General features: G+C 40.7%; 2 protein-coding genes across 4 annotated transcripts; one reads left to right on the top strand and one right to left on the bottom strand.

Annotated features, from left to right (window-relative positions):
- Positions 1 to 466: 466 nt before the first annotated feature.
- Positions 467 to 17,581, bottom strand: bag6 (BCL2 associated athanogene 6). 3 transcript variants are annotated; one of them, XM_077526111.1, is made up of 25 exons: positions 17,417 to 17,581; positions 16,231 to 16,318; positions 16,041 to 16,158; positions 15,417 to 15,634; positions 15,259 to 15,330; positions 14,882 to 15,004; positions 14,551 to 14,759; positions 14,336 to 14,468; positions 12,950 to 13,150; positions 12,492 to 12,723; positions 12,235 to 12,282; positions 10,675 to 11,027; positions 10,110 to 10,182; positions 9,607 to 9,926; positions 8,611 to 8,875; positions 5,557 to 5,726; positions 5,340 to 5,393; positions 5,136 to 5,244; positions 4,803 to 4,927; positions 4,597 to 4,731; positions 3,608 to 3,664; positions 3,305 to 3,508; positions 1,998 to 2,105; positions 1,316 to 1,462; positions 467 to 1,035 (listed from the first exon to the last, which is right to left on the bottom strand). In XM_077526111.1, exons 2-25 carry the CDS (start codon positions 16,309 to 16,311, stop codon positions 940 to 942), a joined length of 3,651 nt encoding a protein of 1,216 aa, XP_077382237.1. In that variant the 5' UTR covers positions 16,312 to 16,318; positions 17,417 to 17,581; the 3' UTR covers positions 467 to 939. The 3 variants fall into 3 exon arrangements, with proteins under 3 accessions (XP_077382237.1, XP_077382239.1, XP_077382238.1); XM_077526113.1 differs by having other exon boundaries at positions 12,630 to 12,723; XM_077526112.1 differs by lacking the exon at positions 17,417 to 17,581 and adding an exon at positions 17,031 to 17,261.
- A 536-nt stretch (positions 17,582 to 18,117) lies between these two features.
- Positions 18,118 to 19,296, top strand: glrx3 (glutaredoxin 3). Its single transcript, XM_077526114.1, has one exon. It carries the CDS (start codon positions 18,156 to 18,158, stop codon positions 19,125 to 19,127), a length of 972 nt encoding a protein of 323 aa, XP_077382240.1. The 5' UTR covers positions 18,118 to 18,155; the 3' UTR covers positions 19,128 to 19,296.
- Positions 19,297 to 25,676: the final 6,380 nt, after the last annotated feature.

Raw genomic sequence — 25,676 nt, 5'->3', positions numbered from 1 at the left:
TCAACAGGATGACAAGCAGGAAGTTGAGCAGGTGGTTTGACCTGTTTTGTACTTTCACACGTCATTTGCGCAATAAAACCAGCAAATGTGGAACTCCTACTTGATAAGGGAGAGAATATTTGGATCATTAAAGCATAAGTGGCAAATGCAAGCTAAAAAAATAAAATAAAAAAAAATGCAACTTTTTTTTATTTTTTATTTTTTTTTATTTTAATGACTTAAAATTATTTTTTTTCTTGTAATACTGTCACATAAATCCGGAAAATACATGACATTACTGACTTTTTAGCTCTAAAATAACTTACTTTTAACCCCCAAACAAAGTTTAGTTTTTCTTTACAAGGGTGCCTTACTGATCTAACAAAACCCATTTTGGTGTGCACCATTGAGTGCAAATTAAACATGTTAAAATGCATTATTTGAAAGGTGTATGCTTTAAATCAATAGTGTGTTAATCAATACAATGTTTCATAAACCAAGGTTGTTTTATTAAGCGTTACTGTACATTCATGAACGAAAAACATGATGTTCGCCCCATGAAAGTTAACACACAAGCACTGGAGAGCGCAGAACTGGACTTGTTTTGCGCCTCCTGGTGGACAAATGCAATGCATTTGACACAAGCAAAGTAATTTATTTTTTTTGTTAATATCTCGAAAGACGGCCGAGGGGGCGACAGCTCACGTTAAAAAATGGCTCAAAAACAAATAAACAAAAAAAATGGAGCCGGGTCACACAAAAACAACTAAATCGGTCTCAGTCGGATCAAATCAGAACATTGAGAACAGTTGGGAGCAAAGGACACGCAGAACAATAATAAATAGGCACTATTAGCATCCTGTCGTTAGCACTGGACTGACTGAAAAAGAAGAAGTGTAACAAGGAAGGAGGGGCATACGGGGTGGTAAGGTTGGGTCGGCGATGACGACGGCAAGCGTACTACGAGTCTGACAGGAAAGCTCTGTTCGTGTCCGGGAACTGCTGAGCGCTGAAGTCGGCGTCATCCCGCACTCGCTTTTTAATGTCTGTTTTCACCTGTGTGGAAATACAAAGACAAAAGGTTATGAGATGGATTTTTATATCATGAACCTTAGATTTAGTTTCTTAATACAACAAACATTGAGGTACCATATCATAGTGCATTATTAGGCAGACATAATTTTAAAAAATATATTTTTTAAGGCACTGCTATTTTCACTTTACAGTGATTTCAAGCTAGCAAACATGAACATTTTGGTGTTCAAACTGGGAGTGACAACTAAGCGGCTATTTCAGGACTTTTAAGCTAAATTGTAGGGAGTGGTGCAGCATTCACCTGCTCTGAATAAGCTTCCCGCAATTCGGGCGCGTCCAGCTCATCCTGCAGACGCTCGCCGGATGTGATGGGTTTCACGCCGGCTGTCCTGGCCGCCTGGCTCACAGCATCCGACAACGACACCAGGCTCCCGCTGCCCAGTCCCGTCTGAGAAGGGGAAAAAAACACACAACTACAGTGAGGAAGGAGTTTAATTAAGAGTGCATAAATTACAACCTTGGTATTAAATTAACGAAAACTAACAAAATAAGAAACGCTAAATAGAAAGAAACATTTTCATTAAAGCCCGTATCTCACTGAGTGGCGCAGGAATACTCGCACACAAGTGTTGTTTTTTCGGCAGGCTTCCTTCAGTGTTGCAAAACGTTGCTAAGACAGTAAAAACACTGGAGAATAGAGGGTATAAAGAGGTTTTGAGAGTGTCTGACAAGTGTCTTTGCAGCGTTTTGCAAAATTGAACGAAGCCTGACGAAAAAGCATCACTCGCTACGTTTTTTTGCACACATAAAATATACAAAAAATGTAAAACTATACACAAAAAAGAACAAATAAAACAGTCTAAAACTAATTAAAAAAAAAAGACAAAAAACTAATAAAAACTAAATAAAAATAAAATAAAAAAAACTCAAAATGAACTAAAAAAAATATGACCTTTCCAAAACCATTATAATCCATCGCTCACCTTCCTACGTTTGGCCGGCATGCCGTGCAAGTAGGCATCGGATAGCGGCGGCTGCGCCTTCATCTTCCTCTGTGTCATCATATCACAACGGATGATGGGCACCCACTCCTGCAAAAACAATTCAAAACCAAAATCATCATCTACCAAGGTTATCAATGCATCTTGTAGTCGGGATCTTCATTTAACAAGGAACAGTCGACGATCCATCCATTTTCCAACGCTAACGTGTGTTTAGAATTGCTAATTGATGGCACAAAATGACGGCAAAACACTACTTGTAAGAAGCTCCTCCTTTCAATAAGTAGTTCCTTGGCACCAAGATTCCACAAGTTGCGCCAAAGCAACACTTTTATACAGTGGACCCTCAGTTTTTGATTCTATTTTTGACATGTTTTTTTTTTTTTTTTTTCTAAATGAGTAAATAAATGAATAAAAGTACAAATAAAAACATAAAAATATAATTCAAAAATTGAATACAAAAAATACTAAATGGAAATAGAAACAACAAAATATCCATAAATACATCATATATGAATAAATAAAAGTCAAAAGTAAAAGTAAAAATAAAAAACGAGATTCAAACAAATAAATGTAAAAATAAATGTGAAATAAATAAAAAAAAAATATGTAAATAGAATTATATATTTATGGATATATGCAGTATATTATTGTTTTTATTCCAATTTATATTTATTTTTTTTATTTATTTTTTTATTATATTTTTTCATATGCATTTTTATTTTCATTATTAATTATTTATTTAATTTTATATTGGCAGTTTGGGCTAATTTATGCCTTAGTTTTTGTTAGATTCAATTTCTGACAACTTTTAAAAATTTTCTTTAACTAACAAACCGCTAACAGACTATGACATGTTCATGGGTGCCATGGCGTAGCATTGTCTTAAATGTTGATATTGTTGATATTATTTTCAATAAAGATGAAAGTGATGTTTATTGTTTATCAATTTTAGCAATCGTATTTATTTCATTCCTCTTTTTTTGTATGATACACAATAGCTTCAATAAAATTATTTTTGTGTGTCTCTGGAAATGATTAATTGGATTAATTCCTATGGAAAATATTACTTCGGAGCTCATACGGTTTAGTTTTAGAACAAAAATTACTGTAATTTCTGACATATTGAGCTCACCTATTATTGCAGCCTTGAGCACAAAAGTTTGCCCACCGTTGGGATAAAGCAATGTCCATTTGAACGCTTGATTGACAAAAGTTACTGTTAATCAACAAAACCCTTAATAACGACCAATTAATCCCCGGGTTCCAACGAAAGAAGAAGTTCTCACAGGAGGAACGGTGGCTGCCCAGGCTTCCGACTCTCCGGCCGAGACCTCGCTGGTGCCCTCGGCCCCTGCTGCTGCCTTGTCGCCGCCCAACGGCGCGGCCCCGCCCGCGGCGCCCAGGTCGGGGGGCGGCGCTCTGGTCTCCCGTGATGACGACATGGCCTCCTCTGCTGTGGTGGCGGCGGCCGGCGAGAGGGTGTCACTCATCTTTGGAGAGACGGGGAAATAAAAGGGGAGCAAAGTCAAGCATCGGTTTAATTTTCACACGCAAGTAATGAAATAGAAAGGAGGAGACAGATGGTTTACCGTAGCACTTTGTGTCTGTTCTGGATCCTGCGTGTCAGTTGTGGCCAACTGATCCCTCTGCGAAAAGAAAAATGCTATATATATTATTTATAAGCAGTTAAGATGGCCAACGTAACAGGATATAAGAGGAAGAGCTTCGTCAACATCCCACATGTGAACTGTGGATTACTTAAATTTATACACAAATAATGCACACCCAAAAAATGTGGTTGCTTTCTATAGTTTAACTAATTCACTGCTGTGGAGGTTTATATTTGTTAACTGCAGTCCAACCATTTATAGCTATCTATATATGGAGGACCAAAACTGACAAAATTAAAAATAAATAAATGATTAAAACTACAAATAAAAATGCATATAAAAATATAATTGAAAAAATTAAATACAAAAATATAAATGGAAATAAAAACATCAAAATATCCATATATAAATAAATACAAAAAATAAATATTAATGGAAATAAAAACAACAAAATATCTATAAATATATCCATATATAAATAAATAAAAGTAAAAAGAAAAATAAATGATTCAAAAAATTAAAATATAATAAATAATACAATAACATAAAAATACATTTAAAAATAAATTTGGACATAAATACAAAAAGAAGCATGTAAATATAATTTTATATATAGTTGTTTTTATTTCCATTTATTTTTTTCATTATATTTTTTTACATGCATTATTATTTTCACTATTATTCATTTATTCATTTACTTATTTTTTATTTTGGCAGTTTTGGTCCTCCATACCTATAAAGCACTGGGGTAAATCCTCTATATGAAAATAAATCAGTCTACCAAATGGTTGAGGCAGCATCTAGGGTCCTTAATATCGATTATTTGCTTTCTTAATTAATGAGTTGTACTGATTAGTCGAGTGGGCAGTGAAGGAATTAACATGGCGTGTGCAAGAGGCTATGCCATAGCATAGCCCCTAAACACAGGAAATAAGCCAAGCTATCTCTGAAGCAGCGTTGGCATTTACCGGCGTGTAAACAATATAATTCTGGATCTGGTCAATGTTGACGGGAAGGTGCTCGAGGATGAACTGCAGCCTCATGGTCATCATGCTGGTCATCCAGTTGAGCAAGCTAGGGCTGACGTCGCCCGACATCCTCCGCTAGATGTAAACACAACGCAAGTTATGCACCACAAATATATAAAGTGGAAAATATGGAAGAAGTGGCGTACGATGCGGTGGTTGATGACGGCGGTCAGCGCGCGTTGGTCTCCTCTCAGGCAGTGCAGGTTGAGTGCAAGGCACTCAAACAGAGCCTGGTTGCACAACTGAAGCAGACGAAGCCCGAAAGAATCATCTGGGAGACAGAGATACAAATTAAGTTAAAAACAAACAAACATTTAATTCATCAACCAACGTGCGCCGCCATACAAAGCTGAATTTTGCACGTCACACATTTGTCTACTTTTTACTCATCTACCACAGACATGAGCATGCGGTAGCTGCCATTAGAGTTCAATAAACAATAGCTAAAAGCTAATAATAACCACCCAAATGAAGTACACCTGTGCAGCGAAGGATGTGTGTGGCAATCTGTGTCAGCTGCTGTCTAAAGAATGACATGTTGGTCTGGGTAACATCCACGCCCTCGAGCACGGTGACAGAGGATTCCCTCTGTGTGCGGCAAAAAACAAAAACAAAAAACAAACTCGTGACGACAATAATACACGACAAGGACAGTGGTGCAAAAACAAACAAAAAAACCTCACAAAGCTCTCGGTGATGTCTTCCTCCAGTTCTTGCACAATGGTGTCAGCAACGGCCTGTGAAGGAAAAAAGGACGTTCAGCCTCTGTTTTTTTGGGCTTATATTGCTGGTTTATTTGTTAAGTAATTTCCCCTTATTCGGTACTGTTCTATGTGCATAACTGTTATATTAAAATATGTGGAAATGAGCTACTTTGAGATGAGAACAAGCGGTACTGACGGCGATGTTTTCATCGGTGGGCTCTCGGCCGTTGAGGTAGTTCTGGCGGAAGAACTGGGCCAGCTGGGTTTGGATGCGGTCCAGCGGCTGGTGATGGCCGTGCAGCAGCATGACCAAGTCCGACATGGTGAACGTCTGGCAAACCAGCATCAGCAGCTCTCCGAAGAACCCTGAACGCAACAGAGACAGGATGAAGGGATTGTGCTCCTTCAGTTGTTTACAAAAGGATGTTAAATGGATCTACACAAGGGATGGGAAACATTGGCAAGGTGATTTAAAATCTAAAAGAAAAATATATATAAGAATGAGTTTTGAACGTGATTTATTTTAATAGTGAAATAAATCCAATCATGATCCAAATTAAGCTGTCAGGGGATTTACATTTTTAATCGTAATTAATCACATGATTTCCAGTTAACTGGTGATTATTTGATTTCTGTTCTAAATTTTCAACGAAATATTTTTTAAGTTTTTAATACTCCTGTTAAATAATAAAAGTGGACAAATATGTGTACCTAGTGCTATTATACTTGTACTTTTAGTTCATTGATAGAGTAATTTTATAGTAATGCGGTTTTTTGAAGTTAAAAAGATATCATGTATTATACAAACTCAAATGTGTAAAACATTAAGTCATCAATTTCATGTTGAGGCAATTTTCCTGCCACTAGGGGGCAATAGCGTTTCATGTTGGATGCTGGTGACAGGAACAGTACTTTTTTTTTTACTCCGTATTAACTTGTTGATTTGGACACCACTAATTCAAATAAATGACGAATGCTGAAATGTGCATGTTTTATTATAAATTAAAAATAATACATTTCATTTTAAATTATTCTTTGCTGTAAATTATCAATTACAATTTCTACATCAATAAATAAAATCTACTGTAGTGTTCCCTCGTTTACGGCTTGCGTTAGGTTCCAAAAAATACCCGCAATAAATGAAATCCGCGAAGTAGTTTGCTTAATGTTTATTATAAATGTTTTACAGCTCTAAAATCTCTCACCACACAGTATATACACTTCTCACATTTATCTCGTTTAAACATTTTTAATGTTCAAACCTTCATAAATTTTAGAAAATAGGTACTGTGAAAAAAATGCATGCAAAATTGTACAAAAAAAAATGTGAAATAGCGAGGCCGCGAAAAGTGAACCACGTTATAGCGATGGAACACTGTATATGTGTCCTGTAATTATTTATTCTATGTATTTTGAATGCTAGAGACCTGCCTTCCAGACTCTCTGAAAATACTTAAAGGAACACTTTACTTATTGATCCATTTTTAGCAGCAAAAAGTTGCTACTTTTTCAATAATTAATTTGGTGACGTGATTATTTTTTTATGTACATTTAATAACTTTTAAACCGATGTTAAAATGAATCGAACGCCGGCATGTTTGTTACACGTGACTAAATAACCCGGATGTTTACGTCACTAGTGTGTAAACGCTACACTATGGAAGCACTATGCAACGCAGCCGTGCATCTAGCGTCAAACCCGGAAGGATTAAACCTTATCGCTTCGATCCAACACGACAAAATAACCCTACCGAAGGAAAGTCTGCCTTGGATGTGAAAGTTGTGGCGCCAGATGGTCTTTTCGGGCACAAAATAAACTTTAACGAACGAGTGAATCAGGCGGGGGGTGAATGGTGGTGCGGGAGCTGCACAGGAATGGACAATCCGCTAATGAATGTGTGCTGTCTGGAAATGAAAGAACTCGAGGATCGGTTCCTTGCGGACAATCTCAACTGCCAATATCCAACAGGTAACGTGACACACAGCACGAGCAATGCAAAACGTGTGGAACTGACGAACTATTTCAGGAAAAAGAAAAAATAGTAAAATTAAATGTATCATCGTTACAGCGCCCAACCTCCCCTAGCTGTTTTTTTTCTTTTCTTTTTTTGCGTAGCGTCCCGATGATGTAAACGAAAGGTTGCAAGAAGGTTGTGTATTAACCGTGTTTATTTATAGACAGAATGAAGTAAGGAAATGCGAGACGCCGTTACCTAGGCTGGTTATCAATGGTTTGGATCCGAACGAAATGCAAATGAAAGTGGAAGGCACCACAGGAAGAACAGCGGGACAGAACACAAATGTAGTACGTCGCACATGACACATGATAATGACACTAATCCACATTCTATAATTTTTTTGTTAAAATAAGATTATGAACATGGTCAGTTTGTTTAGTATAAACAACTTACGAGCTAATAAAACATAACGTCCTCGTCCCCGTACTTGACGATGTTCACACTCAAATGAATTATGAAATAAAACAGTCCGTGCAGTATAATAACGAATGCCCCCCCCACCCCCTAAACATGCCTACCTTTCGCTTTAAATTTGCTTCGCTTCTCCGAGATCTTGCAGTGGCCGTAGGGAGACCTCGATTTGTGCCGGCTGTTGTGAGAGTGAAGGCTCCGTGTTGCTAGCAGTTGCGGAAGTAGCCGCCAGAGATCCTCCATCGGCTTGATTATTTCCCACGTCTGGTTCTTTAAAGATACTCGGTACTGCGTTGGGCTTTAGTATTAGGCGTGTGGCGTACCCCATCTCAAATTGTAACATATATTCGAAGTCCTCATGCCTGAAATGTTCGCTGCGCGCACGCCTGCTTGTCCTTCGGGAGGTTGACAGCACTTAGCAAACAAACCATTGTCTACTCAAGTTTTTTTTTTTTTTTAGGGGGGTCTCGCGGGTTTTTCCTTGCCGACGCCTTGCAAAATTTTGCAATACACAAAGGCATAAGTGACAGTTTGTGTCCTCCTCGTTGTTATGTCTGCGTGAACTACTGTTCGCCAAGCGAGTATACACACTTGTTACGTCACCACTCGAGGGCGTTCCAACACGGAAGTACTTCTATGTTGAAGAAAAGTTAAATAAATCAATATAAGGGTGTATTCTTCAGCTCTTACGCATTTTTCGTAGCTAAACTAACTATTTACTGCCGATCAAGCCATACATGTAAAATTAAAGGAGCCTTCCTTTAAAATAGTGAGGGGAAAAAAGCGTGTATGGCGACAACATACTTCATTGTGTCACCTACCAGATGGTTCCTCCGGGCTGATGAAGATGTTGGTGCTTTGCGAGAGCCTCTGCATGAACTGCGCAATGCTCTCCGTGTCATTCTGCGTCTGGCCCAGCGAGCCCATCATGCTGGTCAGGACGCCGCGGACGATGCCGATAAACGGCTCCGGGTTGACGGCGTCGGGTGCCGCCGCGGGGTTGGATGTGGGATTGGAGCCTGCATTGGGCGCGCCGGTGGTGTCAGTGGGGGGTGGAGGAGGCGGCGGTGGTTGGGAGAAGATGGGCTGCGTGGAGTGGAAAGGAGAGTGGACATGGGCACCAAGAAGAGAAGAAAGCCAGTCGCATAACAGGCGGAAAAAGTACTCAGACTTAGGTAAAAGTACAGATAACTGCGTAAAAATAAATAAATAAATGAATAAATAAATAAATACAAATGAATAGGACTTGATTAACTCATTCTCTCCCGGCCATGATCACTGAAGCAACCCCCTTTGCTCCAGGCTGTTTTACTGGATTTTGACTTATTTTGCAAGGCCCACAGAATATTGTGTTTTGCTACAAAAAACATGGAACCAACCAAAAGAAAGATTAGACCCTTCTTTCATCAAAAAAAAAAATAAAAATAAAAAAAATTCTGTTTCCATTTTGCAGCAGTTAGCATTAGAATATAGCTAAGTTTCATCATTATTCACAAATCTGCTTCAAATTATGGGGAAACAGCTTGTTTTCATTCTGGCCCTGGTTGATCTCTTATACACCGCTGCCACCCGCTGGCCTTGTTTGTAATTACTACCATTTTTTTCACCCATTTTCTGCAGTTGAGAGAGTGCTTCAAAGCATTCTGTATGCTCTAGCATAAAAAAAAACCATGAGAAAACGTATAAATACATCTTTGGGACACTTAATACATTCAAAATAGAACGTATTTATATGTTTTTTGGGAACAAATTAGTTAAAAGAAGTCCTGATCCAATTCCAATACTCAAGTAAAAGTGAGTGCCACACTGCCACCTACCTGCTGCATCAAGTCAGCCACTCCCCGCATGATGTTGGGAATGCTGGAGGTGGTGACCGTGATGGAGGGCGCCCCCGCCTGGCCGGTGGCGCCGAGCAGCGAGCCGAACATTTGGCCGAGGTCCGGCATCTCGGGTGGCTGGGCCTGCTCGCCACCGCTGCCCTCGGGCTGATTCGGTGGGCTGGCGGCGTTGGTCTCGCCGCTCGAGGCGGAGAAGGAGGAAGACGAGGAAGTGGAGGACGTTTGGGAGGAGACGGACGAGGATGTGGAGGAGGATGTGGAGGTGGACGAGGAAGAGGCGGGGTTAGCCGTCTGACCAGCTGTGAAAAGATGGAAATGAATATGGATGACAGCCATCTTTCATTTAAAGTGGAGATGAACTGGCGTGTCCAAAATATGTCATTAAGAAGCCTGTGAACTATTTTTGTTTTGTTTTTTTGGCAAAAATTTTTTTTGTCCCCTCTTAAGATTTTCCCATGAATTAATCAAATGCATATACGTGCCCATTTGTCCAGGCATCAGAATCTGACCAACCACCGCACTAATCATCTGGTTGACAGCAGCAGCGTTGAAAACCTGTCAACAAGACAATTAAATTATTAGATTAAATATTAGTGAAAATGTACAGAAGAGGATAAGGGCAAGTGAAGAGAGGGAAAAAAAAAAAAGCTTGGCAGGATTCTCCATGTATTCTCTGAATTGTCACTTCAATCTCAGAATTCTGACTTTAAAGCCAGAATTCTGACTTTATTCTCAGAATTCTCACTTAGAATTCTGACTTTATTCTCAGAATTCTCACTTAGAATTCTGACTTTATTCTCAGAATTTTGACATTAAAGTCAGAATTTTAACCTTAAAGCCAGAATTCTGACTTTAAAGCCAGAATTCTGACTTTATTAGTGCTACTATTACAGTATTCTCACTTTAAAGTGAGAATTCTGACTTTAAAGTGAAAATTCTGGGAATAAAGTGAGAATCCTGACAAACTTCATTTTTCTCTCTTCTTCCTAACCCTCTTCCATACAATTGCAAGTAAAAACCAAAAGAAAAAAAAAAAAAACTTCCCACCTGCCCAGGTTGCTGGCCTGGCATGGCCGCCCTAACGTTTATGGTAGTCCCTCGGGTGCCCAACGCCGGCATAAGGATGTTGGGAGCGAAGGGGGGCCGGGTGAACACCACTCTCGCCTGGGGCTGGGGGCCGGCGTGAGGGGGCGGCGGCGGTGCAGTGGGCGTGGTGGTCGGGGTGTTGGGACCCGTGGTCGTGGCCGAGGAGTTGGCCGTAGAGCTGTAGCCGGGCGGGGTGGGCTGCGGCGGGACCGGTTGGCCCGTGGCGGCGGCGGTGGCGGCGCTGGCCGCCACGGCCGTGGCGTACTGAGTGATCTGTTGCATGAGATTACGCATGAAGTCTGGTGGAAGACCGCCTAAAGGGGAAGCAAAATCAGAGTGACCAGTCATTAACACTCATTTTAAAAATGGCTCAATTAACTGATTTCACTGAAGCAACCCCCTTCGCTCCCAGCTGTTTTAGTGGATTTTGACTGATCTTTTTCAAGGCTCACAGAATATTGTGTTCTATTGCTATAAAAACATGGAACCTACCAAAAGAAAGATTAGAGTCTCTTGTTTCATCAGGGAACAAAAAGTTGTTTGTTTCCGTTTTGCAGCAAATATTTAGAAGACAGCTAAGTTTGATCATTATTCACAAATCTGTTTAGAATTGTGGCGGCACGGTGAACGAGTGGTTAGCACATCCGCCTCCCAGTTCTGAGGACTCGGGTTCGAAAATGGATGGATGGATGTTTAGAATTGTGGGGAAATCAGCTTATTTGAATGTGGCCCTGGTTGATCTCTTATACTCTGCTGCCACCTACTGGCCGTTTTTGTAATAACTACCATTGCTTCAACCGTTCTCTGAAAGAGAGAGGCTGCGTCCAAGCCTTCTGTATGCTCTAGCATAAAAAAAATAATTAAAAAAAATGTATAAATAAGCCTTTTAAAACAGAACGTATTTATACATTTTTGAGAGCAAATGAGTTAAAAAGGGGATGTCAACCCCCCAAAAAATGTTTTTGACAATGTGTTCTATGCAGCCTCACTAGTCTAAATATGGTATTCAGGTTAATATTATATTTGTGGAATATGAGTTAAGCAGCAAAATCCAGTCGTTTTTATCCATCTCAAGGAGCGGCCATATTGCCACTTGCCGTCAACTGAAGATTACATCAATGTTGTTCAGGTTTTCAGGTTACAACCAATTATAGTGCTTCAGAAAAAAAGGTGAGCTCTGATTGGCCGTTGCTTGAGCCCTGGGCAACTGTGATGTCATCTTAAGTCGACAGAAAGTGACAAAATGGCAACCCCGCAACCCCCCGAGATGGATAAAAACAGTTGGATTTTGCTTCATAACTCATATGCCAAAAATGTAATATTAATCAGAACATCATGTTTAGACTAGTGAGGTCACATATATTATAGTCACGAAATGTTTAAGGTTGACTTTCACTTTAAGGAGACGATTTCATTGCCCCTCATCTCATGTTGGTAGCTTAAACACAGCAAACTGGGCAAAAGCTGGCTTCGACTAGCCAGTGTGAAAAGAGTGCTTGTGCTGGGGAAATATCTTTTTACCTGGCTGTCCTGGCATCTGTTGACCAGCAGTCGGGTTCGGGCCTGTGCCTACATACACACATGCAGAAATATCACAAAACAGACAGATTTTTGTCTAAAGAAAATAAAAATTAAAAAATACAAACACTGTTATGACCACTAAGTTGATCCTGAAGGGAGGGAGTGTGGGAAAAAACACATTTAACCACTGAAACGCCACACTGGCAGCCGTGACGTGTACCAAACATTCAATCAGTGGCAGGCAGGGGACAACACACCATCCGTGTTCATCTGCATCATAACCACCGGGCCTGCCTGGTGGCTGATCCTGATGACGCGGGGGCCGGCCTGGCCCTGCCCCTGTCCAGCCTGCTGATTGGAGGGGGAAGTCTGTGGGGGAGAGGTCTGTCCCTGACCTGCCTGCTCCGACTGACCGGCCGGCGGGGCGGGCGGGGCTTGTCCCTCGGTGCCGTTGGTTGCTGCAGCGGACATGGTGGCGCCCAGGTTCATCTTTGGGGGGAAAGACACAGGCTTGAATTAGCAGTGACCAATAAGGCAAAGCTGCTTTCAGCGACGAATATCAAAAAAATGTATGTGGTCAACTTTTGTTTTTACCATCCCCATAGACATAACGGTAGTACAGATGTTTTTGAAAGTAGAGAGTAAAAATAAAACCCAAAAATCGATTTAATTAAAGTAGCTGTACTTGGTTACTTGGAACCACTGTCAAACTTACTTGTACGGGAATGCGGTGGTGCACGGCGCCAGGCATCATGACAGGAACAGTGTAGTGGGAGATGGGTCGTACCACGTGAAGGTGGCGTGGCACCGGGCTCAGAAGATTCAGCCGCAGGTCGCTCAGTGCCACCAGGGCGTTGCCCAGGAGACGCAGACACTCCCATGTGAGGACCAGAGTTTGCTGGTCGTCCTCTCTTTCCTGTGGACAAAAAAAAAAAAAAAAATCACTTTAATTGCTGATTTAAAAAAAAAGAAAAAGAAAACATGAGCAGTCTCATTTTCGCATTTTCTGTCTGACGAGGAATGAGGCTGAATATATGATAATGAGAGAGCAAGTGTAACCCTTTAAACAAAGTGCAGCTCAGCCTCTGGCTAGTGGACAGAGCGGCTAGTAGGGGTGGTAATCCTTGACTGTCTCAGGATTCGATTTGATTCCATTCCATTCCGATTATTGGTCTGTGATATGATTCAGAATCGATTTTTGATTCAAAATGATTTGATTTGACAATGATTTGTGCTCCATTTTATAGATGAGCAAATAATTGTCATTATCTATTCCAGTCTAACTCACTAATGCTAATTAGCGCGCTATTCGCTGCACTTTTATCCCTCAAAAGAACAGCTATTCATACAAAACTCTTCAGGAATGTATAAAGAAAAACAACTTAACATTACTCACTGGCATATTCTCTTCCTACACTAAAAAAAAAAAAAAAAAAAAAAAAAAAAAAAAACTTTTGACATAACTTCATCCTAACTTTTTCCTTCTACTTTCTAACGTGGCTACAACTTAACTGTGTATCAGCATGCACGGAACCACACTGCCCCTAAGTGGCCAAATCGGGTACACCATGAACACAGTACACAAATAGGTCAAGTCAAAATCGATTTTAGGACATTTAAAATCAATTCTGAATTGTACTAAATGAGAATCGCAATTCTTGTGAGAATCGATTTTTTTGGCACACCCCTAGCGGCTAGCATTATGTTTTTGCCGTTTGAAATTGGGTCATTGATGTTACGCTTTTCTAAATAGAAAAGAGGATACTGCATGTGATTAAACATACATATTTTATTTAAATGCACATTCTGTGATTGGCTGGCGACCAGTTCAGGCTGTACCCCGCCTACTGCCCGAAGCCAGCTGGGATAGGCTCCAGCACTCCCCGCCACCCTTGTGAGGAGCATGCGGTTAAGAAAATGGATGGATGGATAAATGCATATTATTTTTAATGGGGGAAGCTTTCATTTAGGGCAGCATGATGGTTGACTTGTTAGCACATTCGCTTCACAGTGCAAATTTTGTGGGTTCGAATCCTGCCTCCATGAAAAGCAAGGTAAAACACCCAACTGTGACTTGTATGTTTGTGTGTTTAAATCCTACTGTGTTGTTGCTGTATTCTGCGGAGGTGGCTGTTTCCAGGATGGTGTGAGCTCTCTGGATGAAGGGCTGCAGCCTCTCCTCCACGCGTCGCAGTTCTGACAACATCTCGGCCAGCTCAGTTGGGCTGGGGTGGCTAGCGGGAGGGACAATGACAAATTAACTTCTAATAAAACAAAACAAGCCGATTATGATCAACAAGTGTGTGAGAGACTAACTGGGGTCCGGGTTGAGGTGTTGGTCCCTCGGGTGGTGCCGAGGAGGCGGAGGGCGGTGGTGGCGGCGGCGTCACAGGAGGAGGGGAGGTGTCCATGGGCTGAGCAGAGGGAGACGGGGTGGAGGTGGTGGACGAGGACGAGGGAGGTGGCGGGGCGGCAGCGGATGGCGTCTCCCTTTGGGCATGAACAGACGGATCGGCTGACCGACCCTGGCACAAACGCAAATGCAGGAATTAACAAAAGCCAACAAACTGAATTGAAAAAAAATCATTAAAATCCAAATGTACAAGAAAAAAAACAAACTACAATTATAACAATTCTCTAGTCTCACCTCCATCCTATCGATGAGATCATTGACGTCCCTCAGCATGTTCTCAGCGAGCACCAACCTCAGCCGAGGTTCGCTCTGCACCGGCTGATCCATGTCAATGTGCACATTCACCGACCCATTGCTCTGAAAGAAAGAAGGCGGACAAAAATATTGGCGCATGTGGATTATAAAACAGACTTTACTGCTCTTTCGCCAGAAAGGCACCAACTGGCTGGATGAAACAAAAAGTCCACAAAGTTGTGCTCGGGTTACACTGACTAGACTAATCCCAGCTTCAGGTTGGTATGTTAAATAGGTGTGCGCATGAATTAGGAACTATAATGGCAATGAGTGTATTGCATTTTGATTGGCCGTGATGCTTGTTGTGCGTTACTTACCCCAGTGCTGGTGGTCACTCTGGCATTCCTTGCATTTTCCCCCATGCCGGACACCATCTGCTGCACTGACATCTAAACAAGTTTGAGGGAACAAATGACAATGCTGGAAACCGGAAAAAAAACAAACTACAAGAACTAAGAAGATCAACTGGTTGCACCTGTATTTGTTGGGGGTCCATGAAATTGACGGGGAGGTTGAAGGTGCCCAGCATGACGTAGCTGTTGGCGTTGCGGTCATGCGGAGGCGCGTGGGGCACGTCCTGCGATGACGACGAGCCACCGCCGCCGTCGGCCGAGGTGCCACTCGGGCCCGAGCCGGGTTGGGAGGGCGCAGGGGGCGCGCGCTCCACTAGGTGAATCACCTTGCCGCCCACATCTAAGAAACACAGGAAACGTTGGGGAGGGGGGAAGTTACTTCAAATTAATCATATAAAGTTGACGCCTGCAAACTCACTCACAAACTTGACAACTCACATGTAGTTTCAACTTAAAGCCAGAAACACAAGTATGTAGGGATCACTAACAATTTAAAGAAACATGTTAGATGCTTCCGTCCACCCTGAGTGGCTAACTACCAAACTATTTTTTAAATTTGTCCATGTCAAAATGGCTGCTTGAATTTACACATGAAACAAAATAGTAGTAAAACAGATCCAAGTAATAAAACAAACTAATGTGACTCATTATAATAATTTGAATTGTGAGACGCTGAGACCAGTAAAGGTTAAACAACGTCATTTCCAATTGTTCTTAGTTTAGTGACGTATGAGTGGATTACTCACTGTAGTCTGCCAAGGTCCTTTCATCCTGCAAGACTCTGCCCTGGTAGATGAGCCTCTGTTTGTCAATAGGAATCCCCACAGAAGACGCAATGTGCTCCTTAAACTCTTTTACGGTCAACTACAGGGAGGGAAGATCAAATCAAGCCATTTAGAAAGTGAAAATCTGATTTGGAGTTACTTCCTCATTTACCTGAGCGCCGACAGTGTAGGTTCTGCTCTGAGAGTCTAATGTTTTCACCGTCACTTCTATGTCTGCACTTTGTTCCTCCATGGTGTTCCTGTAACATGCAACAGGGTTCATCAACATAATTACAGACTAATATTTAACATTGTGCTTTCATCATGTGATTATTTGGGATGTAAAGGCCGCCCAATTAACTTTTGGTGTCACCTGGAGTTCGATGCTACTTTTTTCAAAACAGTACTCAACAGTCACCGATATCGGTCCAATACGATACCTGGTTTTGGGACTCATCCATCCCGAAATATTATAATACAGTAGATATTAATCTAAAATAATGAAGAAAAAACAGCATACTTGCTTACACAGCCAGCATGTCTATTTTGTATTATAAATATTTTAGGTAATTTTATTATTTTAAAAAACGGCACCAAACATTTTTTTTTCTAGTTGTATTTTCAAGAGTCTTCCTAACCTTTGTCGACTGTGACCGATGATACAGGCAAATGTCAGTTGAGTAGTTAAGTAGTCCAACTTTTAAAATATTTATTTTAAAACTCAATGATACAGTATAACCAAACATTGACTGAGTTTAAGTGGCATCAGTGACATTACTACTACAATGGTTCATACTGGAATGAGCTGGCTATGTTTCGTTACGTCATTTATTTTCGAAAGTAGATCAGATAATTGGAATTCCATCAAGCCATCCATTTTCTAAAACGCTTATTCCTCACAGGTGTCAGTAGACGAAACTTGGAAAAAAAGCAAACTAAAACTAGTACTGCACTTGAAAAGTAAACACACACAGCTCCTCTTGGAAGGCTGCCACTTTAATCAGCTCCGTTGTTCAAATCTGTGTACAGTACTACGTTGACCCTGACGTTCTGGATTCATCTAGATAGTCGAAAAGGAAACGCTCAACTAGGAAAAAATAACAACATTATTCATTTCAATAAAATGTCTAAAAAACGCAAGCTGAATATGCAGCAAAACAATAACTGCCGCCTCCTCCTCCTCAAACATACTAGCTGATCGGAGCAAGCGACCGATCCTGCGTGGCGAAGGTTAGCAACCAAGCTAACAAGAGCGATTCCCGAGCTAACGATAAGCAACAACCAGGTATATTTTTTATGTCAACACACAAACCATGATCGTAATGGCTGTGACGTACTTTAAAAAAGTACAGTATTACCTTGATTGATTGCGGCTCTGCTCCTTTCACTTATCTGTCGTACACTTCTGTTTCTTATCACCAAATTCCAAACGCTTTCGGTGCTAGCGTCTCTAGCTAGCTAGCTAGCACTTTCCGGGGTATGGAGAAGTGACGTAACGTCGAACAGGAAACTAGAATTTCCTTGTGTTCTTTTTTATTTTTTTTATTTTTTTATTTATTAATACATTATGTTGTAGTATTTGTCGTGAATTTATAATAATTTGATACAATTTCATACATTAGAATTTGAGTGCTCTTAAATATCAGTGAATGAAGAAAATCAGAGCAAGAAAAGGCTTGTATTTCTCTGTCTGGACATTTGTTATCGTTATTGTATTTTTTTGTCCCCTATAAATTGTTTATGCTATTAAGAGTCGCTCAATGAAAAGGATCAGAAATAGAATAGCTTGACATTGCAAACTCTTGCAAACGAGAACAAAACGAGTTGCAATACCGCAAACGGAATTTTGGGGGCAGCATTAGCAAGATGTTGTGTCACAGTTACGTCAGATAGCATATTTTACCAAAGACCGAAATGCTCAAAACAACATGATGAAAAAAAAAAATCACAATTCAATGGAAATTATACAAAATGTTAAACTTTTCAGTCCCTTTTAACCCATTTAGTTAAAAATAAAATTAAATTAAAAAAAAAAAATCGAAAAATGCATCACAGTTGCGTCACCTACACTAAACCGGAAGCGGTGCTCGAAGCAACATGGCGAACTTCGTGGAGGCGAAAACTCGAGCGGAGTTTGAAGATTTCCTGGCCAAAGCCGGCCCTCGACTCACAGTGGTGCATTTCCAGGCATCATGGGCTCCTCAATGCGGCCAGATGAACGAGGTGATGGCCGAGCTGGCCAAGGAGCACGCACGCGCCACGTTCGTCAAGCTGGAGGCTGAAGCTGTGCCGGAGGTGTCGGAGAAGTATGACATCGCTTCCGTGCCCACTTTCGTTCTCTTCAAAGGTGGTGAGAAAGTGGACCGACTGGACGGGGCTCACGCTCCGGAGCTCACAAAGAAGGTCCAGCGCCTGGCTGCCAGCGGGGGCTCGGACCCTGATAGAGGCCCGGCGGACTTAAACGAGCGGCTGAAGAAGCTGATCAACGCGGCGCCTTGCATGCTGTTCATGAAGGGCACCGCGCAGGAACCCCGCTGCGGCTTCAGCCGGCAGATGGTGGCCCTCCTAAACGAGAGAAACATCCCGTTCAGCACCTTCGACATCCTGTCCGACGAAGACGTGCGCCAGGGGCTGAAAACCTACTCCAACTGGCCTACCTACCCGCAGCTCTACGCCAATGGCGAGCTCCTAGGCGGCCTTGACATCGCCAAGGAGATGGCTGAGTCCGGCGAGCTGGAGAGCGCCTGCCCTAAAGCGGTCACCCTGGAGCACCGACTCAAGGAGATGCTCAACCGCAGCCGGGTGATGCTGTTCATGAAGGGCAACAAAGAGGCGGCGCGTTGCGGCTTCAGCAGGCAGATCCTGGAGATCCTGAACGGCACCGGCGCGGACTACGACACGTTCGACATCCTGCAGGACGAAGAAGTGCGCCAGGGGCTCAAGACTTATTCCAACTGGCCCACCTACCCGCAGCTGTACGTGAAGGGCGAGCTCATCGGGGGTCTGGACATTGTCAAGGAGCTTCAGGAGAGCGGCGAGCTGCTGAACGTGCTCAAAGGGGACTCTTAAATCAAACTGGCCCGCTAGAACAACGCATCACATGACAGCCACAGAGAGATGAACAATAAAATCTGTACCAAATTGCAAAGTGTCTCCACGTTTAACAGTTGAGAATATTGCTGGCATATTTGTTACCAAACCCCTTTTAAAAATAAATGGAACAATAATTACTAATTCACTCGTGATTCCAAAATGGTTTATAATCATATGATGTTTACAGCAAACCCACACTTCTTCACTGGAAAAAGGGACAGAAGTCACAATTACATAAAGTAAACATAATGTTTTACAACAATACTTAACCATGTTTACAGTTTCACATCCTGTGGATGAATTAGGTGAAGGTTCTTCTGGGAAAATGTTTTACTAGCTGATCGCATGTTACTGGGGCTGTTCAAGGAAATGAAAGTGATCCCCGTCTTTCAATATATTGTACCCGCTTTCCTTGTACCCGCTTTCCTCTTTATGGTGGCCACTAGGGGTGTGAATTGCCTAGTACCTGACGATTCGATTCGTATCACGATTCACAGGTCACGATTCGATTCGATACCGATTAATCCCGATACGAATTTATAAGTCGATTGTTGCGATTTTTTTTCATTCAAATTTAGAAAATACTAATCAGTACGCTTGTAGAGTGTAAGATTTATATGAAAATGTATTATTTATTTATCTGAAATTTCAGTCTTATAGAGGTTGTAATCTGTTTCATGTTTGAACAGCATTAAAATAAAATATTAAGGCTTAATGTTCCGTTCATATAACATTCTTCCATGCTCAAGGTGTGAATCCTAACCCGAAGTCAGACGTTTTGTTGAATATTTTTCCATTAAAAATGGAAGTTTAAAAATCGATTCACACACACACACAAAAAAAAAAAGGCAATGATGATAAGACGTTGAATCGGTAAGACTACCGAATGAACAATTCTGAGCTCTTTAAAAAAAAAAAAAAAATCGATTTTTTTTTTTATTGAATCGATTCAAGAATCGCGCGATGTAGTATCGCGATATATCGCCAAATCGATTTTTTTTAACACCCCTAGTGGCCACACACTACACAATATCACTCAATGAACCCACAGGTTGCTCCAGAAAAAGGGTGTGGTCTAATAAAGCCAAGAATTGGTATACATTTAAAGACTGGGATCACTCAATGGATCCAGTGACGTGCGCACGGATAATTTTTACCATAAGCTTCACTAATTCCACAGGTACATTTGGAATTGCAAATATGGTTAAGTATTGTATGGACATTCTGGAACCTGTAATGGAAAAGTACCGATATTTACTCGACTCTTAAGATGCCACTAGATGACAAAGTAATACTTTTAATTGCTTTTTCATGCAAATAGGTGAGTTTTTCAGCTAATGGCCTGCAGTAAAAGTTGCTCCACAATTTAAAAACATTACAAAATTGACCACCAAGAAAATGTAATCTACGCAATATTGTCAACAGCAGGGGGATTATGGAACCTGTTTGGAAGCTTTAATGCCAACAAAATTGCTGTTTACAGTTTGACTCACACTGACAGTGTCATCGCTCAATCAGTTTCACATTTAGTCACCTTCATTTTCTGTAGGATGGAGCTTTGTTACTACTGTGTGGTCTGGGTACATTAATGAAAGGTATTAAACTTAACACTTACCCACACTTTGTGTGTTAGATCTGGGTTCATTGTGTTATATGATTCATACACATCTCAATACGAAAAAATAATACAAAAAAGTTAATTGATTTTAGTAGGTCGCAAACAAACTCATAAAAGCTGTATATTTTGACTGTATAAAGAGGAAATCAAGTAAAAAATGAACAATATTATATATATAAAACTATATATATAAAACTATATATATATATATATATATATATATATATGTGTTATAATTAACAAAAATGCTGTATGTTCTATGTGGCCCCACTAGTCCAAACACGGTATTCTGACTCATATTGTGTTTGTGGAATATGAATAAAAGCAGCAACTTCCACCTGTTTTCATCCATCATCGGGGGCGGCCATTTTGCCCCTAGCTGTCGACTGAAAATGACATCACAGTTGCTGAGGTACCGACCAATCCCGATACAGCTTGCTAACATAACCTGACCAAACTCAGAATACAGGTGAGCCGTGATTGGTCGTTACCTGAACTCTGACCAACTGTGATGTCATTTTGTGTCAGCGGCAAGACCTCCATAATGTTTGTTAATATTGTGAAATTTACAATCATTACAAAAACAAACAATGTGCCATTAATGTTATGTTGTACACACCCAGTTATGTTAATATTCTGGGAGCAGAGAAGTCATACCTGTGTGCCTCATTTAAAAAAAAGAAAGAAAAAAAAGAAGTTTTTATTTAAGCAGGGACAGCACCCGGTGAACAGCAGAAAGCCTGCCACTGTGAACAGCGTAGGTGTCTGTTGTGTTTATGTGTGTGTGCTCGATACAGATGAGTAAGGAGAAAGCGGGTGACATTTAAATAATCGAGGAGAATGCTCGCTGGATGCTGGGGAATTTCCCGTTGAGATGACCTTAAAGTGAAGTGAAACTTTTGACTCATCTCTCGGCTGACAGCAAGTTAGTCGTATGCGCAAGGAAATATGGAAGAGGATGATGAGCTCACTAGCATTTCACAAGTCAATGGTATTACAGGACTCATACAGTCATGATACAACCTGAGTGAGGTTTGTTCATTTATAGGATTAAAAAAAAAAAAAATTGTAATAAAAATTTTTCTTTCTTTCTTTTTTTTTTTTACATGATCAACATCAGATTATTTCTGTGCCAGTCATTGATTTTAATTTCAGATGACTAATAACAATTCTAAATTAATTTACCACAATCGATCAAAAATAAGAGGGACCCCTAATATAGCACCAATAGACATCCCAACAATCAAATCAAATTTGAACATGAACAAAATCTATATAAAGTTTTTAAATGTGTATTAGTGGTCATTTTGTGTGTTAGAGAGCTAAAAAAAAATTAATAATAATAATCCAGGCATCACAATTGATCACAAACACCACAAATGTTAATCTTTTACCTCGCAATGACACAAAAAAGAAAACAATTTGTGTCAGTTGTCCTACTTCCCATTTGATGACTGCAATATCCATCCAATTAACCACAATTGATCACAAATAAGTGGGACCCTAAATAGAGCCCTGAGGCATCCCACAAGCTAAATGATGTAATTAGGGCCCGAGCAGCGACCGCTGCGAGGTCCCTCTTGTTTTTGTAAGAATTATTAGGGCCCGAGCAGCTACCGCTGCGAGGTCCCTATTGTTTTTCGATCGGATTATTATTATTATTATTATTATTCTTCTTCTTCTTCTTCTTCTTCTTCTTCTCCGCAAACGATCACGATTTTGGGTACCTAAACATTTACGAAAACTCACCAAACTTTGCACACTCCTCAGGCCCGGTGAAAAATTTGATATTATGAAGTCGTCATAACAACGCGACTCGATAGCGCCCCCTAGCGTAGAAAAATAAAAACCAAGCCCGGCATGTTGGAGCTAGAGCAACAAAAATTGGCAGGCACGTGTAGCACCCCGAGACGCACAAAAAAGTCTATTGGGACCATGTAGCTAAAATGTACAGGAAGTGAGGTATGAATTTTTTTATGTCCAATTTTGGCCTATTTTGGCACATTCACTGTGGTCATGCTTTTTCCCCCTTTGCAAACATTTTTCATCCAATTGACTTCAAACTTGGCATTTATCATCTCAAGACCTGGGAGAACAACTGGGCAAAAAATCTTGCCTTTTCGAAATACTATATGATGGGGGCGGGGCATCAAATATTGTCTTTAAAATTTCATTTGTCCAGAAAGAGCAAATGCTTAATAACTCCCATGTACAAGCTCCAAAAAATCTCAAACTTCTCAGGCAACGTAATAGTCACGGCCTGAAAACACCTATATGAAAAAATTCAGTTATACATATAGCGCCACCTAGTGGTTACAATAAATGTCATACTTTACGTTTTTAGCTACTGTGCTGAGCTCGTTGAAGGGATCCAGTTGAAAATTGGTCAGAAAAGCCTTAAGATGTTGATGATGCCCCACACCGAATATTGTAACTTTTCGCCAAAGGGCGTGGCCGCTACGGTGACGCAAAGTCTGAAGATTTTTCGTGACAATAAAAGCTGCATGAACTTGACCGAGATGATCCTATCTTCTCAAAATTTCACACATTTGATGAGAGTCCAGCCCTAAAGACATCTACGAACTTATATTTCATCTAACTGATAGCGCCACCTAGTGGCAATTTTTTTTCTTACGAATTTTCTTGTACATTTTTCTCCAAACACGTTAACTGGACCAACCTCATATTTGCTCAGATGGGGGTTTCGGCCTTCATGATGTCACAACACGAAGTTTGTGAGTTTTCGCGAATCGCTGTGGGCGTGGCTAAGCACTGTTCGCCAAGAAAACAACGCTAGTTTTGATGGTCTAAACATGCGCAGAAACTCATGAAACTTGGCACACACATCTGGCCTGGTAAAATGAACAATATTTTATTGTTGATTGTACTATTTTTACAAAAATGACTCAATAGCGCCCCCTAGAAATTTTTAACGAAGCAGCCCAGATTGTACGTTTAAGCAAGATCTACGAAAATTTTTAGGTGTATGAGGGAGTCCAAGACCTACAAAAAAGTCTCTTGGACCTATGTGCTAAAATGAACAGGAAGTGAGCTATGAATTTTTGAATGTCCCATTTTTGACGATTTTTGCACATTTTCAGGGGGCATACTTTTGCCCACTTCTCCTACACATTTCATCCGACTGACTTTAGACTTGACCTGGACCATGTCAAGACCTGAGCCAACTACAGGCAGAAAAATCTTGACTTTTGGAAATACTATATGATGAGGGCGGGGCATCAAATTTTGTGTTTCGCACTGAAAAAGGATATGCTTAATAACTCCCCGGTACATGCTCCAAAAAATCCCAAACTTGACATGTATGTTTATAGTCAAAGCCTGAAGGTATCTCTATGACAAAATTCAGTTATATATGCAGCGCCACCTCGCCCTTCAGGCGTGAAAAAAAAATACCCCACATACGGTATTTTGTACAAAAAATGTCAACTCATTCTAAGTGTGATAACTCCCATGTTCAAGCTCCAAAAAATCTCAAACTTCTCAGGCAACGTAATAGTCACGGCCTGAAAACATCTATATGATAAAATTCAGTTATACATATAGCGCCACCTAGTGGTGACAATAAATGTCATACTTTACGTTTTTAGCTACTGCGCTGAGCTCGTTGAAGGGATCCAGTTGAAAGTTGGTCAGAAAAGCCTTAAGATGTTGTTCATGCCCAACACCGAATATTGTAACTTTTCGCCAAAGGGCGTGGCCGCTACGGTGCAGCAAAGTCTGAAGATTTTTCGTGACAATAAAAGCTGCATGAACTTGACCGAGATGATCCTATCTTCTCAAAATTTCACACATTTGATGAGAGTCCAGCCCTAAAGACATCTACGAACTTATATTTCATCTTACTGATAGCGCCACCTAGTGGCAATTTTTTTTCTTACGAATTTTCTTGTACATTTTTTCTCCAAACACGTTAACTGGACCAACCTCATATTTGCTCAGATGAGGGTTTCGGCCTTCATGATGTCACAACACGAAGTTTGTGAGTTTTCGCGAATCGCTGTGGGCGTGGCTAAGCACTGTTCGCCAAGAAAACAACGCCAGTTTTGAGGGTCTAAACATGCGCAGAAACTCATGAAACTTGGCACACACATCTGGCCTGGTAAAATGAACAATATTTTATTGTTGATTGTGCTATTTTTACAAAAATGACTCAATAGCGCCCCCTAGAAATTTTTAACGAAGCAGCCCCGATTGTACGTTTAAGCAAGATCTACGAAAATTTTTACGTGTATGAGGGAGCCAAAGACCTACAAAAAAGTCTCTTGGACCCATATGCTAAAATGAACAGGAAGTGAGCTACGAATTTTTGAATGTCCCATTTTTTACGATTTTTGCACATTTTCAGAGGGCATACTTTTGCCCACTTCTCCTACACGTTTTATCCGACTGACATATGACTTGACCTGGACCATGCCAAGACCTGAGCCAACAACAGACGGAAAAATCTTGACTTTTGGAAATACTATATGATGAGGACGGGGCATCAAAATTTGTGTTTCGCACTGAAAAAGGATATGCTTAATAACTCCCCGATACATGCTCCAAAAAATCCCAAACTTGACATGTATGTTTATCGTCAAGGCCTGAAGGTATCTCTATGACAACATTCAGTTATATATGCAGCGCCACCTAGCCCTTGAGGCATGAAAAAAAAATACCCCACTTACGGTATTTTGTACAAAAAATGTAAACTCATTCTAAGTGTGATAACTAAGTCATTTAGGAATATTCTTTTACCTTCCACCACTCAAAATATTCACTGGCATCAGACCTAACCAAACATACATATTTTTGTTATTTAGTTTTATGTATTTTTGATAGCCTCTATGGACATTAAAAGCAATATCGTGAATGAAGGCTATGCTTAATAACTCCCAGGTACATGC

The sequence above is a fragment of the Festucalex cinctus genome, chromosome 7 (assembly GCF_051991245.1).
Source record: "Festucalex cinctus isolate MCC-2025b chromosome 7, RoL_Fcin_1.0, whole genome shotgun sequence".
Classification (NCBI taxonomy): Eukaryota; Metazoa; Chordata; class Actinopteri; order Syngnathiformes; family Syngnathidae; genus Festucalex; species Festucalex cinctus.
The sequence above is the reverse complement of the archived record's forward strand: the minus strand, read 5'-3'. Positions and strand labels throughout refer to the sequence as shown.